The sequence below is a fragment of the Aedes albopictus genome, chromosome 2, assembly GCF_035046485.1.
Source record: "Aedes albopictus strain Foshan chromosome 2, AalbF5, whole genome shotgun sequence".
Classification (NCBI taxonomy): Eukaryota; Metazoa; Arthropoda; class Insecta; order Diptera; family Culicidae; genus Aedes; species Aedes albopictus.
Window position 1 is genome coordinate 321,560,395 of NC_085137.1, and position 15,956 is coordinate 321,576,350.

At 36.8% G+C, this 15,956-nt stretch overlaps 1 protein-coding gene across 1 annotated transcript; it reads left to right on the top strand.

Annotated features, from left to right (window-relative positions):
- Window positions 1-962: 962 nt before the first annotated feature.
- Window positions 963-5,963, top strand: LOC109403088 (UDP-glycosyltransferase UGT5-like). The gene is made up of 4 exons (XM_019675828.3): window positions 963-1,882; window positions 2,000-2,586; window positions 5,001-5,443; window positions 5,506-5,963. Exons 1-4 carry the CDS (start codon window positions 1,636-1,638, stop codon window positions 5,801-5,803), a joined length of 1,575 nt encoding a protein of 524 aa, XP_019531373.3. The 5' UTR covers window positions 963-1,635; the 3' UTR covers window positions 5,804-5,963.
- The last annotated feature ends 9,993 nt before the right edge of the window (window positions 5,964-15,956 follow it).

Genomic DNA, 15,956 nt, shown 5'->3' on the forward strand with positions numbered 1-15,956 from the left:
CCCTTAGCGGGTTTTGGACTCACTGGCATGCTTTCGGTTCACCAAATGCTCAAACAACACTGACCCCTTTGAACACACTGCGTGTGCACTGAGTTCTGTTTTTTTCTGCGTGCGCGCAGAAATTGCGCACTCGGATTATGATCTGCGGGCTCTCATTGCTCTCACGCAGCACTCTAATCACCCGCACAAAAACTCTGCGCGAGAGAAATTATGTACATTTCATTGTGCGTTTTTTCTCTTTCTCTTTTGTAGGAAAAATGAAACTGAGAGGTTCAGTGAAAGATGAGCGTAAATGGGCACAGTTTCTGCGTGACATGCCATCCCTGCCCCTAATACCCCTACATTCGTTTTGATCAGAACAATTGCTTCCGTGTTCCATTAGCTTACACAATATTAGGATATGGCAACTCTTTAAGCGACACATTGCACAGTGCGTGGGAAAAAAGGTATAAAACGCGATTAAATTGAATATCTCTGCCCGGAGTGGTTGAATTCGAACGAATTTTTGACACAAACTGCAAAAATCTCTATAGTTTCAGATAAGGAGGATGTCATTCGTCGCACGATGTTGGAAATCAGTGTATTGAGCCCGTTTTACCCCGCTCTCTCTCGCACACACGTTTTTGAGAAAATCCTCATCTATTCCCGACTGGCTCTGGCGTGCAAAATAAATGATATATTTAACTAGCATTTGCGTTTAAACATCCATAGTATCAGCAATTTGACATAAGGTTGGTCCTGCTTTTTTCGATTGCGTTCCATTTCGGGCAGAGATGCATGTGAAAATTTAAAGAAATAGAATATAGTGGAGCTATTTGATGTTATTTCAATTTTTAAGGCCGTGCAGTGAACCAAACCAACTCCATTCAATACTACGGAAGTTTCTACACAAACACAAATTAAATAAATCATTTGTTTTGCCAGGATATTTTTCTAAAAGATGAAAGAGCTCTCTCTGGGGAAGAGAGCTGGGGTAAAACGGGTCCGATAGACTGATTTCCAGCATCTGCTCAGTGGGAGCCATTACTACAGTTTGTGAAGTTTCCGAGGTTTCATCTTCCATTTTGAGTTTCGGTTGTGGTACATTTGAATTTTCTTGAGTCTTGAAATGTGTATCAACGTTATCCGGTAACTCCTGTAACCTATAAGACATCGGTGGAGCCTATTTCAGATTTTCAGCTGAACCAATTGACTCAGGAGAGTGGACTTACAACTGCTGCGGAAAAAATACGATAACGGCGTTAATTGTTGATTAACGTTAACAATTCTGGCCCTAAATCACTTTATTCATGCACAAAACTCCTTTTTATGCCCTGTTTTAATTTATGCATATTTTATATTTATGTACCTCCAGCCCACGACTTAAAAAGAGGTTCCAGTGTATCACGTTTTCTTCCATACCCCGATTCATCTCGACTAAGTGATGATCTTACCCCGTCTTCCCTTATCAGTTAACACTCCTTATATGGTAGCTAATGAGTATGAAAATCCAAATTTAGTTTGTTGATGTCAAAAACCAGATTTCGGCAACTAGATAAATCGTGTCGGTCTATCGATCGAAGAGATCAAACTTGCTCGCCACAGTCGAAATAGTAACTTCATCTAGTGCGGACTGAAGCCGGTAGTCGTAGCGAGATGATTGTTCTTACGTATTTTGTGTTTGCGTTCTGGACGATTTGCGGTTTGAACTATGCGGAGACCGCGCGTATTCTGGGAGTTTTCCCAACGCCATCCAAGTCACATTGGCTCCTTGGTTCTGCACTCATGAAAGAACTAGCGCTCGATGGACATGACGTCACTGACGTGAGCCCATTCCAGCTGGCGGAATCACCCGCAAATTACCATCATGTGAAAGTTCAGACGGATCATGTGTTCTTTGATCGTGAGTGCTTCTTAAAAATATTTTCAGCTCTATGTGCATAAACAATTATGGGATTGATAAATTTTATGATTTTATTTAAAAAGTAAGTTATTTAATAATTAACTTAAAATATTTCAGATGTAATGGAACAATTCTACAAAGAGGCTGATAGCTCTGCGTTTAGCAAAATCATAAACTTATACAACGTGGTCAACTTTTTCTCCAACACCACACTGACATCACCTGAAGTCAAAGAGCTTCTTCGATCCGACCAAAAGTTCGACTTGATTATCTTGGAAATCTTCCTGGACGATGCACTTCTCGGGTTTGCGGAACATTTCAAGTGCCCCGTTGTCGGCATGACCACGCACGGAACTCTCGAGTGGATCAACACGCTGGTAGGAAATCCGCAGCCATTGTCATATGTTCCACACGTGCACATAGGGTTCTCCAACCCGATGGATTTTTGGCAACGACTGACAAACGTGCTGTTTACCATCTTGGATAATTATTTGATCACACATCACTTGTATCCAGCCCAGGAGGAAATTTTCAGAGCAGCATTCCCGAATGCCACTCGATCACTGAGCGAACTGAGAAAGGATGCCGTTTCATTGGTGTTGGTGAACAATCACTTTAGCTTGAGCTATCCCCGACCATACGTTCCCAATATGATCGAAATTGGTGGTTTCCATGTGAAGCGCAAAGTCAACCAGTTACCAGAGGTGTGTAAAGCATTTTTTTCATCAAATCGTTACTAATTTGATGTTTCTACGGGAAATGTCCATATTTACCATGTGTAATCCAACATATTTCAGTTATGAACCAAATGGAAATTGAATGCTTATTTCAAAGCAAAACAAAACGTATGTTTCTATCTCTCATAATCAACTCATTGCACACTGGGCCACGAGCGGGATCTAGCAAGTAAAAACCTCTAGCGTTTTGGGAATACATTTTTTTGAGTTGGTGTCTTCGGAGACTTGTATTAATTTTACCTGTACTTTTATGTGGTTAAGAAAATTAGTTGGTAAATTTGCCGCATAGGTGGCGCTGCGATACTAACTTTTTTGTCTTACGTCCTAGAGGTTTCCCGTCTTCTGCAAAGTTGTAGAGCGTGCAAAATTAAGTTAAGTCGTCGAAGACACCAAAGTTGTGTGACTTCAAATAACAAAGTTATATTAAAAATAATAAAATTTACGTGGAAATCACGTTTTCATGACTATTTTGAATGTTTATCGCAAATTTATCAATTTTAACACTTCACATGTGTTAATCAAAGTAGCCTGTGTCTGATGATAGCAAATTTACAATTTTTCGGGACCTTTAAAATGTTTTTTTTGGGCAAAATAGTAAAAATTACTATGATTTTTACTAGCAGTCTTTTCAAAAATCTGCAAATTTTGGCTAAATTTGATGCTTGCATCAAAATATACCACTCAAGATCTATTAAATCTGAAAGTTTGCCGGAGGTATAATTTGGTGTTTTTGAGATATCTTGTTTTTAAATATAATATTCCGGAGTTTTTTTTTGTCTGTATTAACGAGATTTTTAACCCTAGGCTAGTTCATCTCGGGATATTCCGGAGTTGTCCTGCCAGTAGATACTCACGGATCACTTTTCAATTAAGAGTTTTATGTTTACCCAACGCCCTGATTACTCAAAATTAACGTTTTGTGTTCAATTGTTTTGTGCATCAATTTGTTAAATCAACAGTGCTCATATATTTATTGGTCTATTGAAAGAAAGAAATTATAATGGTTTTTGGCCCTGTGTGAGCGACTCACGCAAGTGCTAAGTTTCGTAATACCAATCCGTGTGGTCAATAATGATTTTCAGTTAACTCAACGTACATACGTAAAAATGAATAAATTATTGGTTATATTATAAAAAAAAACTTCAGTTCAAGATGAGATTTGAATTCACGACTCTTATACAAGTGCTTTACTTACTAAGTCACAGTGCCAATTAATGATACGGCATTGACGAGCTAAGTTTTTTTTCATAATTTCATCAATATCCATCTAAACATATGTACGTTGAGTTAACTGAAAATCATTATTGATTTCACGGATTGGTATACCGGAACTTTGCACTAACGTTAGTCGCTCACACAGGATCAAAAAGCATTATATTTTTTTTTTTCTTTCAATAGACCAATACATATATGTGCATTGTCGATTCAATACACTGATGCACAAGACAATTGAACTCAAAACGTCAATTTCAAGTAATTAAGGCGTTGGGTAAACATAAAACTTTTTATTTAAAAGTGATCCGTGAGGATCTAATGACAGGACAACTCCGGAATAAAGAATTGCATCTCTTTCAAAATAATTAAGGTATAAAAACATCAATATTTTAAAACAAAATATTTCAAAAACATCAAATTATACCTCCGGCAAACTTTCAGATTTAATAGATCTTGAGTGGTATATTTTGATGCAAGCATTAAATTTAGCCGAAATTTGCAGCTTTTTGAAAAAAACTGCTAGTAAAAATCATAGTAATTTTTACTATTTTGCCCAAAAAACATTTTAAACGTCCCGAAAAATTGTAAAGTTGGTATTATCAGACACAGGCTACTTTGATTAACACGTGTGAAGTGTTAAAATTGATAAATTTGCGATAAACATTCAAAATAGTCATGAAAATGTGATTTTCACATAAATTTTACTATTTTTAATATAACTTTGTTATTTGAAGTCACACAACTTTGGTGTCTTCGACGACTAAACTTATTTTTGCACGCTCTACAACTTTGCAGAAGACGGGAAACCTCTAGGACGTAAGACAAAAAAGTTAGTATCGCAGCGCCACCTATGCGGCAAATTTACCAACTAATTTTCTTAACCACATAAAAGTACAGGTAAAATTAATACAAGTCTCCGAAGACACCAACTCAAAAAAATGTACTCCCAAAACGCTAGAGGTTTTTACTTGCTAGATCCCGCTCGTGGCCCAGTGTGCATTGGTATTAATAAAAAAATAAACCAATATGTTTAGTCAATCACGGAGTAGCAACTGCAAAATGTACGGTCACCAATGCTCATACAACAAAGAACCTAAATATGCTTAAATAATTTCAATAAAATTGAACATTCAAATTTATGCTAATTATATATTGATCGATTTCAGAACATTCGCCGATTCATTGAAAACTCCAGCGATGGAGTAATTTACTTTTCCATGGGATCAAATCTGAAACCATCTTTGATGGGAAAGGAAAAATTGCAAGCTGTTCTGGATTCATTTGCCGTGGTACCCCACAGAATCATCTGGAAATATGACAACGAAAGCATGCATTTGGACCCGAGCAAATATCTGATTTCCAAATGGCTCCCACAAGATGACATCCTAGCACATCCAAATGTAAAGCTCTTCATCACCCACGGAGGACTCCTCAGCTGTACCGAATCAATTCATCACGGGAAGCCTATCATTGGCATCCCGATATTTGCGGATCAGCAAATGAATATGGATCAAGCAGAGCAAGCTGGATGGGGCGTCACCGTCAAATTCACCAAACTCAACAAGGAATCTCTCGGAGCAGCATTGAGCGAAGTGTTGAATAACGATAAGTAAGTGATACATACGAAGTTCCTCCAACGAATGATGACCTCATTCTTACTCTAACTCACAGGTACACGAAACGGGTACAAGTAATCTCCAAGCGCTTGCGTGACCAACCTCTTCCACCGATGGATATGGCAAAATTCTGGATTAATTATGTGATCCGACATGACGGTGCAAAACATCTGAAGTCACCTAGACAACGGTTTAATTTCATCCAGTTGAACAACATAGATGTTTATGTGTTCATTTTGGTCATACTAGTCATACTGATGTTGCTATCATTCAAGATTATTAGGGCTGTTTGTAGTAGAATAAGGAAAAACGAGCTTACATCCAAAGGAGCAAGTAAATCAAAAACAAATTAACGAGAGAATTGTTAATGGACGAAGAATGGGAGAAAATGATAAGTAGAAGCATTGATAGTCTGAATGTCTGTACCCCTGACCTAACCAAGAAAGCGGATTCTGACTTACATAAGTTTATCAATAAGTTGTTGCTTATATGTACGTGTATGGATCCGAGATAAATATATAGGTCAAACAATAAACGACGGAAACTTGAAACACTTGCTTTTTTTCAAGAAATTTACTCAACCAAAATTGAATCAGTGCAATCATAAATTGATGTCGACCTGCTACGACAAATACTTGTTCATGTGTAATGGGGTTTGAATACATTCGAAACTGTCCTACATATAGCACCTGCATGCATCTTTGGTGATGGCTGCCTTAGACCAAGCCCACTCATGGGCTCAATCAAGCGTTTTAACGGTAAGTAGAGCCCCGAACAAAGAAACGAACCGCACCGGTCGCTGCTATGTAGGGCTCGAAAGCGAAAAGTTTACGTACGGTTCGTAGCAGGGCTTAGAATATAGAGACACGCAAAGTACGGTCTCTATCCGTAGGCTCGTGCGCTCTCTCGCGTTTAGCTCTCTGGATAGCGTAAAGAGGAGATGAAAGAACATGAGTATGGATTTGTTGCCCGGTATATAGTTTCTAGAGAATGATTTTCTTGTTTTGTATAGGTAGAAATTTATTTTAGTTTGCATCAAATATTCAAAATTTTTATTTTTACTTGCTTTGAAATTTTCAACCAAATAATATAATAGATCGTTACACGAATAACACAACAAATTGTCTGACATACAATTGTGATAGAGTGACAATACAAACGCAGAAAAATAATAGGTTTAAATTGACAAGCTTTGCTTAAGTATGTTTTGAATAAAGTTTTCCCTTCTTCGCCAATTTTAGGATCATGCATATCGAAAATGTATTGATTTTCTCTAAAAATAGTTACGATTGTTCATAATCGCACTTTTAGTTTTTGATTCGGCCGATCGTTTCGAAACTTATATTTGAAATGTATAGTGATTCAGTGAGTTTTGCTTTTTTAACACGTACATGCTTGAGCCGGGGTTTCTACGCTGCAAGTAAAGTTTGGTTTCGCACATTTAGAAAAATGTCGAAATAAATAACTCGCGAAGTTCGTTTCGACAAGTTCCAAAATTATCGTCATCCATCGCAGATTCCGGTAAGAAGATGTGCGTATTTTCTTACCCGAAAAGATACCATTTGACGGTAATAAGTGACCACAAGGTTTTCTTTCTCCACTTTCCGGGCTGAGATCCCCCGTTTTGAAAGAGCTGTGCCTCGCGTTTCGTTTTGTCGTGTATATTTCGAAAAAGGCAAAGGAGTGGGTGGTTTATTAAATATAAATTTGAAAATATAAATTGAATAAACGAGACATTAGGAAGAAAGTATGCGAAATGAGTGACTTCACCCTTGTAGAAACAATAGGGGAAAGCAGAAAAAAAATCTGCGACAACCCCATGTGAATAACACCGATCATACAGAATAGGAGGTTCGACATTATTTAGATCTATAAAAACAACCCAACAATAGGGGAGATTCTTCCAATAATACACATTTTTTATTCATAGCTCTATTATACACATTCTTATATATTTAAAACATATTCATCAACATGTAATCTGGATCGTTTGGTATACGCATTCTTCCTCCCCTGTAAATTCGAGAAGTACCTTGCCGAAAGAAAATATTCTGTACTCCAAGTATTTCGAAGAACACTTTGCGCGTAAATACAACGCAATAGACCTGGCCGCTTTGATGTATGTGTCCTGATATGCTACAAGCATCAATATTGACAAGAAAAGTAACACGATTGCTTTACTTCCACGATTCCGTAACACGATTCCGCGTACTGGCTGCGTATGTATAAGATTAGATTTGAGTAGTTATGATTTTTCAAAGATGTTTTGACTGTACCTAACTCAATTCAGATATCATAAAAACACTAGTTATTTTTTTTTTGTAAAAACAAACTTTAATCATACCGATAAAAATCTAAAAAACTGAAGTCGAGCTGCCAAGTTTCATCAATTAAAATGGGCGGTGTGCAGGACTGCCATATTGTAGGTTCCTCGTTATAGAAAAAGCAAGTGTTGGATGTTAAAATACAACAAATGTTGTATGAAGTGCCAGAAAAGAGAGTGGGCTCATTATGTAATTTCACAAATATGCAGTCTACTTCAAGCGCATAGAATCTGCTTCCAACAAAATATTCATATACCAGTATATAAAATATCGCAATATATATTAAGATTTCCGATTGATGCTTTGTAACTAAAAGGTTGTGACTGAGTATAGAATTAGCTAATGTTAAAATACACGTTTATGAAAAAAGGTTGCGCAAACTTATCGCAGACTGTTAGAAGACAGCTTCTACTAAGACCAGGATTCAAGAATTTTGACCTACGCGAATTTGTAAAGGAGACAACTACGTAATAAATGTGTTGGAAATGCAAGGGATGTAATTATTCAATAAACCTAATTATTAAAGAAGATGCTCAAAATCTCAAATTCAGATAAATTTCTTGCGAGAAACGCAACATGGATATCGAAGAGATGGATATTATTTTAGATAAAAATTCAACCAACTAGTCATACAGTAAGCAACAAACATATAATTTCAAAAAGATTGCATGAATTCCGGGATTAAATACAATCATACATTATTGAGAAAATGATATCTTGAAACGCACCAAAACTGGTACAAATCTCCAAGGGAATTATTTATTTGAGTTCAATTTTACTAACAGTTTTCAGTCTTATCCAAAACCCCTTCTTTCAAAATATGAGCACAGATTATTATAGGGAAGGTTCATTTATTACGTCCAACGTTTTTCGGGATTTCTAGACCTTAGACACGTACTGTCACACTTTCCTAGACCACCCCCCTCCCCTAAATGTTGGACGTAATTTATGAACGTTCCCTGAATAAGATTTGCAATAACACCATAGAAATAAACAAAATATTGCGATGATTTACGGAAGTGCAAAAAACCGATGGTACGGATAGAATAGAGACCACCGGTGCGGAAAGGCGACCGATCATTATTTTACTCACATGGAAACGAACGACCGGTGTGAAAATGGGTGGATAACGAAATTAAAAATCGTTAACGACGTGCTGTTGCGTGTGTAGTGTTAAGCCCACGAGTGGGCTTGGTCTTAGGGCCCGCATATAGCGACAGCTAAAAACGTAGGTATTCAGCAACACAATGCTGAGGGTGACGGCGACGGGTTCGATTCCGAGTCGGCACACGAACTTTTCGAAATGAAAATTTTCATGACTTTTCTCAGCATTAGGGTGGCCCACACAAACAACAACAAAACAAAAATTTCGAAAAAATATCTAGTCTTACCTTGTTTTGGACTCCCAGAAGCTACGTTCAAAATTTGAGCAAAATCGGTCAAGCCTAAGGGGGCGCTCAACAGGCTTGAAGTTTGTATGGGAAAACGTGGTCAAATGTATGCAGAAATATTAGGTTTAGGATTTTTGCTGCTAGATGGCACTGTAAGCGTTTAATAATTAAACGCTCTGGTATTCTTGTAGATGACTATATGCCAAAAAAAAAAACTTTCTCGAAAACTGCAAATCTTCTGATCCGCAGGCTCGAGCCTTATCATCTGCACCATTTCTGATACTTAAATCAAATGACATTGAGTTGTCCGAAAAATAAAGTCTGACGAAACCTACTGCAAGCCTATCCATATACGTGAGAACAAAAGATGTTCACAAAGTTCTTACAGATGGATTAACACGGGAAATCTGAACACAAACCACTACCACACAGGAGTTTGGATTGGTCAACAAGAATACGATGGCATGACGTCTTAATCATGGGTAACTTTGTTTTAATTCGTGCTGGCAACTCTGTTCCATTTTTAGTATCAACATCAATGAAAACGAATTCCTTACACACCAAAAATCGATTGAGGGTTTCAGCAAAATTTTGCTGAATTTTGCCGAGCTGAAGGTTTCAGTAAACATTTTGCTGAAATTCAGCAAAATTTTGCTGATTTGTTCAGTAAACTCTGCTGATCTCACCAGTAACGTTTTGCTGAAATTCAGCAAACTTTGCCGAAAGTTCAACAAAAAATTTAGCTGAACCCTTCAGCTCGGCAACATTCAGCAAAATATTGCTGAAAGCGTTTGGTGTGTACACAAAAACAATGTATGAACGAAATGTTCGTAACCATAGGAGTAGCTAATTAAGTTAATCACGCAAAGTAATGTAAAATTACATGACTTTCATATGTAAAATCGTAAAAAATGTGTTTTTCGTGGTTTTTCAACGAAAATTGTTTAATAACTTTGAAATACGCAATTTAAATACCATAGTGTCTTCGGCAAAGTTGTAGAGTATTGTTCTAACTATATCCTAACGGTATTTTCGGTACCTTTTCGGTGCAATTTTAAGGATTTTGGAGTAAATTTCTGAGAAAATGGTTAAAAACACAAAATTGATTTGATACACCTTTAAATCTTCATCAATTTGGCTCATTTTTGGCTTGAAGGCTTGTTTTTGCATGTGGAGTGGATTGATAATTTGATGTGTCACGGAGAATCGGAGAAAAAAGTATTAAAGTGAACAGGTCTAGTGCCCACACTTCACTTGTTCATGCTCATATAACAATCAGCATAAGATACAATCGATCGAGACCGGCTATGGCAGATTATGCACGAATACGGATTCCCAGATAAACTAATACTATTAATTAAGGCGACGATGGATCAAGTGATGTGCGTTCAGATGCTAAAGGATGAAGCTAGACGAATCAGATTAGTCATGTGATGAATAATGGCAAAGGGCTCTAGGGAGGAGTTACCACGCTCGCCACTCCGATTTTCTATCGACGGTGATGAAATCGAGACGGTTGAAGAATTCGTGTACTTGGGCTCACTGGTGACCGCCGACAACGACATCAGCAGAGACATTCAGAGACGCATTGTAGCCGGAAATCGAGCTTACTTTGGACTCTGCAGAACTCTACGATCGAACAAAGTTCACCGTCACACGAAGCTAACTATCTACAAAACGCTGAGTAGACCAGTAGTCCTCTATAAGCACGAAGCATGGACTCTACGTGCCCTTGGAATTTTCGAACGGAAGGTTATGTACCATCTACGGCGGAGTGCAGATAAAATACGGGACTTGAAGAAGGCGAATGAACCACGAGCTGCATCATTCAAAAAACCGCGTAAGCAAAAATCTCACAATTTCTCGACGAACGACGAGTCATGCAAAAATAAGACGATGATAAAAAATTGTATGGAAATTTCATTTACGCGGTCGCGTAAATAGAACGCAAAGATCTGATTGTAAAATGGTTCTCGAGAGCCATCCGAACGGTATAGAAAGACGTGGTGCGCAGCGAGCTAGGTGGGTTGATCTAGTGGATCCTCCACAGAGTGCGGGACTGGAGACACACGTACGTACATCAGAGGACACTCAGGCCTTAGTCTGACCGGTATGGTAAGTAACATAGCCCAAGAAGTGAGATTTCTACTGTAAAATCTGAAGGTTACATGAACTTGAAACGATAGGAAAGTTCATCATGATTGTTAGAAATTTTCAAATTCAGATTCTCATTCTATAGACTGTTTCAGAAATTACAATGGTGCAGTATCAAATACAATTTAACCCTCCTCGTGCATTAGGGTAATTTTTTGCCCAAACCGTCAGCCAACCGCGAGGATTAGGAAGGTTAAGTTGGCTCGTATGATTACCATGAAATTGAATCGAAACAAATGGAACGGTAACGTAGACTAGAGTTCCCATTTGTCTTCCTCTTTAGTTTATTAACCCAATGCCTTAACTGGGATAGATCCTGCTACTCACCATAGTGTACTTCCACGGTTATTAGCAGAGAGCTTTCATCGCCAATTAATCGGTTTGCATTCGCACATTGTGTGCCGGGCATGGAAAAACTCTGTGAATGAAAAGGCCGAAGAAATCTTCATTACGTAATCATTTTGGAATATGATTTTAATTATGGCCAAAAGACAAGAAAACATAGGCAATTAAAAATAATCTTAACGTGCGAATGCAAGTTTGGAACACAAATTATTGTAAAAGAAGTCGATTGAAATTTTCAATGAGCATCTTTTTTTATCAGTGAACGTATTTATATCATCTGGAACAGTCTAAAACTTCTAACAGTAGATCATCTCAAAGATATTAAATCAATTCATGTTATCAACGAAGCGACCCGTTTGACTACCCATGCTCACACTAAACACCATCATAATTCATTCAGCTCACCTATTAAAGCATAGCCTTAGAAGCCACTTAACCCACCATCATTCGATCGAAGCACGTATTAGCGACAATTCAAACAAAGACGATATTTGTTTATTCATCATCGATTTACATGTCGCCGGATACCGGCCGGACCCAGCCAGCACCAACGAATACAAAACTTGTAATCTCCGTCCACTTCCATTTAGTGGCGGAGCGGAGCGGCGGCTTGCGATTAACGTTAAGTCATCATAGAGGAAGGATACCAGCCGAAGTGGCAATGTGAGTTATTTGCGACCGCTTCGGACGCGAAATTTTCCGTTGCCAGTCAGCGATGGCACCCATAATCCAGTAATGCATTCAGCCCTTCTGGGTGGATCGCAAAACAAGATAAACATTTTGTTTTTAGGTGATCTATGGGGGCATTGAAAGGCTTTAGTATCATCTTGAGGATGAAGCGTATTTTAGTGGTTCGCACAATGTAATAAGGACTGTTCAATTTGTAAAACGGACAACTTGCTTGTGCGATATCTTTTTTATATTTCAATAAAATCATTATCAGTTTTTTGCATAACTTTCTGTAGCTATTCTCAAATGTATGAAAAATATAACATTAAGTAAAATGTTCGTTATTGTGTAACTGAAGCGGTTTTCGTAAAACATCTAAAAAAAAACCATTTCTCAAAATTCGACATAACTTTCCACATACTTAACATGCACATTTTCATGAAGTTTTTAATGTATTGGAATCTTATACTATTCTACTTAAGGTAAAGCTCAATAGTTGGTCAGTAATAATGCACCAAGCATTCTCCAGCTTTGTTAAGTGAGTTGCCTTGTTTTCATAGAAATTATTGAAAAATGTTCATTTTAGTCTTGTGTTGCAATAGCATCACGGATTCGACAAAAAAATTATCCAGAGTAGTAGAATATTGCTCTCTGAATGAAACAGAAGAAAAATTTACTATTGATTGCAGTTTTCATCAAAAAATTAATCCATAAAGATGATCATATTAAAAAAAATCATACTTTTTGCTCCATTGATGCAGATTTTTGACTCTAGCGAATCTTGTTTTTATTTATTTTCAACAAAGTTGGTCCTTTGTTATTGTACACCTTATTTAATAATAATCGGATACAAAGTTTTTATTTCCAACATCATTGTTATGCAAAATTTGCATTAGGTTGCAGAGTTATTTGGAAGAACCTTCAGAGAACGAAACTGTTTTAATCACTGTGTCTGTAATGGCGCGCAGTAACCAAACCAGCAAAGCAATGAAGAAGCAGTTTTCTGCCTTTAAATCCACATTATTCCCACTTTCGACTGGATGTATAAAAATATGAGTACTTAAGGTGAAATGGGAGCGCGTCCAAGTGCATTTTTGCCTCTCGTTTTTGAGAGCACCGATCTTGTCATCCACAAAATGCTCAAAAACGAAAATGCTACTCAATGTTTATCACGAGTGAGCAAGGGTACTCATTGCCTTTTCAGCTCTGTTTGTTGCTTGGATGGCGAGATCCGTGCTTCTGGAATTTTAAAGGCAGCCCGTGTGACGGCCATCTTTGGATTCGCTCATATATGCCCTTAATATGTTCATGCCCTTTTTACTTAACAATTGATTTTTATACAAAAAAATCGAATCTCACTTGAGACTTCAATATCTCAACACCTAATTTTCAATTGAGTTTAAATTTCGCCAGAATGTTTATTACTCATGCTGCTGCAGCATGGCACACACTTTTCTGGTATTAAAAACGATATACCATTTGTGAACCGTAAATTTATATATATTTTCAATTTTCAGCAATCGAAAAATTCACCTCATTTAACACCTGGCCGATTTTCTATAAAATAAAACTTTTTTTTTTATTCGATTAAAAAATGATTACTATAATGAAAGGTGACGTACTGAACAACGAAGCAAGGGTGGTTAAATTTGAACTACGCGTCTTCTTTTTAAAGCCTTGTAAAATAATCCGTTTTATAAATTGAACAGTCCTTACGTACCTGTGAAAAGTTGTCAATATCACTCGAAATTACCCAAATTGTACTGCATCTGGGAAAACTGCGAAAAACAGCAACAAATAAGATTTATTTGTAGAATAGTTTAGTAAAGTCACTCATGTAGATGCAGTGAGCATCTGTGTTTAAGATGATCATACTGAAATATGCACTATTCGAGAACTACGACCAAATCCCTTTCGGGACGGAGCGTAAAAAATGAAATCTCCATACTTTGACTCTCCAAAACTCTTGGAATTCCCAACAAAACAGCAATTATTTTCCTCATTTGAAAAAACTACTCTTTATCTTTCGATTTTTACCTTTTTTCAAGATGAATCGGAAATAAAAAAAATATATGCGGCAGATAAAACTTTTTCATGTTTTACGGTTTTGTTCACTTTTGGTTTTTCTGGTTGTGGTGTATTTCACAGAAAACGTAAACAAAAGTTTGTTTACACACATACAAGTATAAGTAAATAATATCTGAATTATTGAAACAGTTCACATCACATAAAACAAAGTCTAAACAGACAAAAAATCGACACTGATTTTTCATTTGGGCCTAACTGACATTTTTGAGTTCTCTTGATCGATCCTCTCTTTGTGTTATCACAGAATGTGTATTGAGTTTTCCAAAGATTTTTTGGTTGAAATGCAAAGAAGATGACCACATGTTGTTATAGAAACAAAAATAATAATGATTTGGTTTGTTTTGATCAAGTTATTAGCTAAACAGAAAGTCGACGAAGAGAAATCGATCAAGTCAGTTAGGCCCTTATGAAAAATCATTGTCGAAATATGCAAAACTGTTACCGCTCAACAGCACAATCGTGCTGATTCGTTACGAAATAGATTGATAAAATCATTAAATGTATAGGATACTGAGATCAATATGAAGTAGTAACAAAATTTTATAATTTTCCTGAAAAAATCGTAGTTTTCTGAATTTTAAGTAGTTCTTTGGCCAGAACAATATCAACAATGTTCTGTCAACTTATTTTGGATCAATACGCAAACATTTTGAAATCATGAAAGGTATAGGCTAATTCAGATTACCCCCAATTGTAGAGGCGCTAGATAAGGAGAAAATCGTTTGTTTACACAAAATGGTAAATTTTTCGTCGTCAAATTTCACTTATTTTTTGCTGGAGTTGCTATTTTCCATTTGCAATGGCTTCCATTATCATCATTCTTGATGCCCACGCCGACAGATACCGGATTGGCCAGCTAACAAAAAATCCGGAAGATCGCCCGCCGGAGGCATAGCAAGAGCTCCTCAAATAAATCATATAAATTGTTCGTAAGTACCTATCGGATCTAAACGCATCTGAAAGAGAATTAAATTTTCTTTCCAAAAAGTGCTCGTTTTTTTCTCTACGATGCGGAATTCGATACGAAAAAGTGAAAAAAGTGCGCTTTGGCTATGCTGCGCCATGGCACTTTTTGGCGGAGTCACGTTTTTCGTAGGGTTCTCATTCCTGTCACCAGATGCGGAGGGATCGTTAGCTTCCGTCAGATTTGCCTATAGGATATTGAGATCAATTTAAAGTTATAACTAAATTGTGTAATTTTCCTGAAAAATTCGTAGTTTTCTGATTTTTTTTGTAGTTCTTTATCAAGAATAATATCAACAATGTCCTGCAAACTTGATTTGAATAAATGAATTTTAAAATCATACAATGTATGATTCTGATTCTTTTTTTTTGTAGTTCTTTGGCAAGAATAATACCAACAGTGTCCTGCAAACTTGATTTGAAAAAAAATCATAAAATGAATGAAATATTGAGATTAATTTATAACTACAAAATTGTGAAATACTCCTAAAAAAATCATAGTTTTCTGAATTTTTTGTAGTTTTTTTGAAGAGAAAACAATCAACAATGTTTTGCAAAATCCATTCTCAAAT

Bases quoted from the DNA above. Each gene is read 5' to 3' on its own strand.
- LOC109403088 (XM_019675828.3), top strand. From the start codon at position 1,636: ATGATTGTTCTTACGTATTTTGTGTTTGCGTTCTGGACGATTTGCGGT. The intron at 2,587-5,000 runs GTGTGTAAAGCA...GATCGATTTCAG, and splicing joins AAGTCAACCAGTTACCAGAG to AACATTCGCCGATTCATTGA. The intron at 5,444-5,505 runs GTAAGTGATACA...TCTAACTCACAG, and splicing joins GAAGTGTTGAATAACGATAA to GTACACGAAACGGGTACAAG.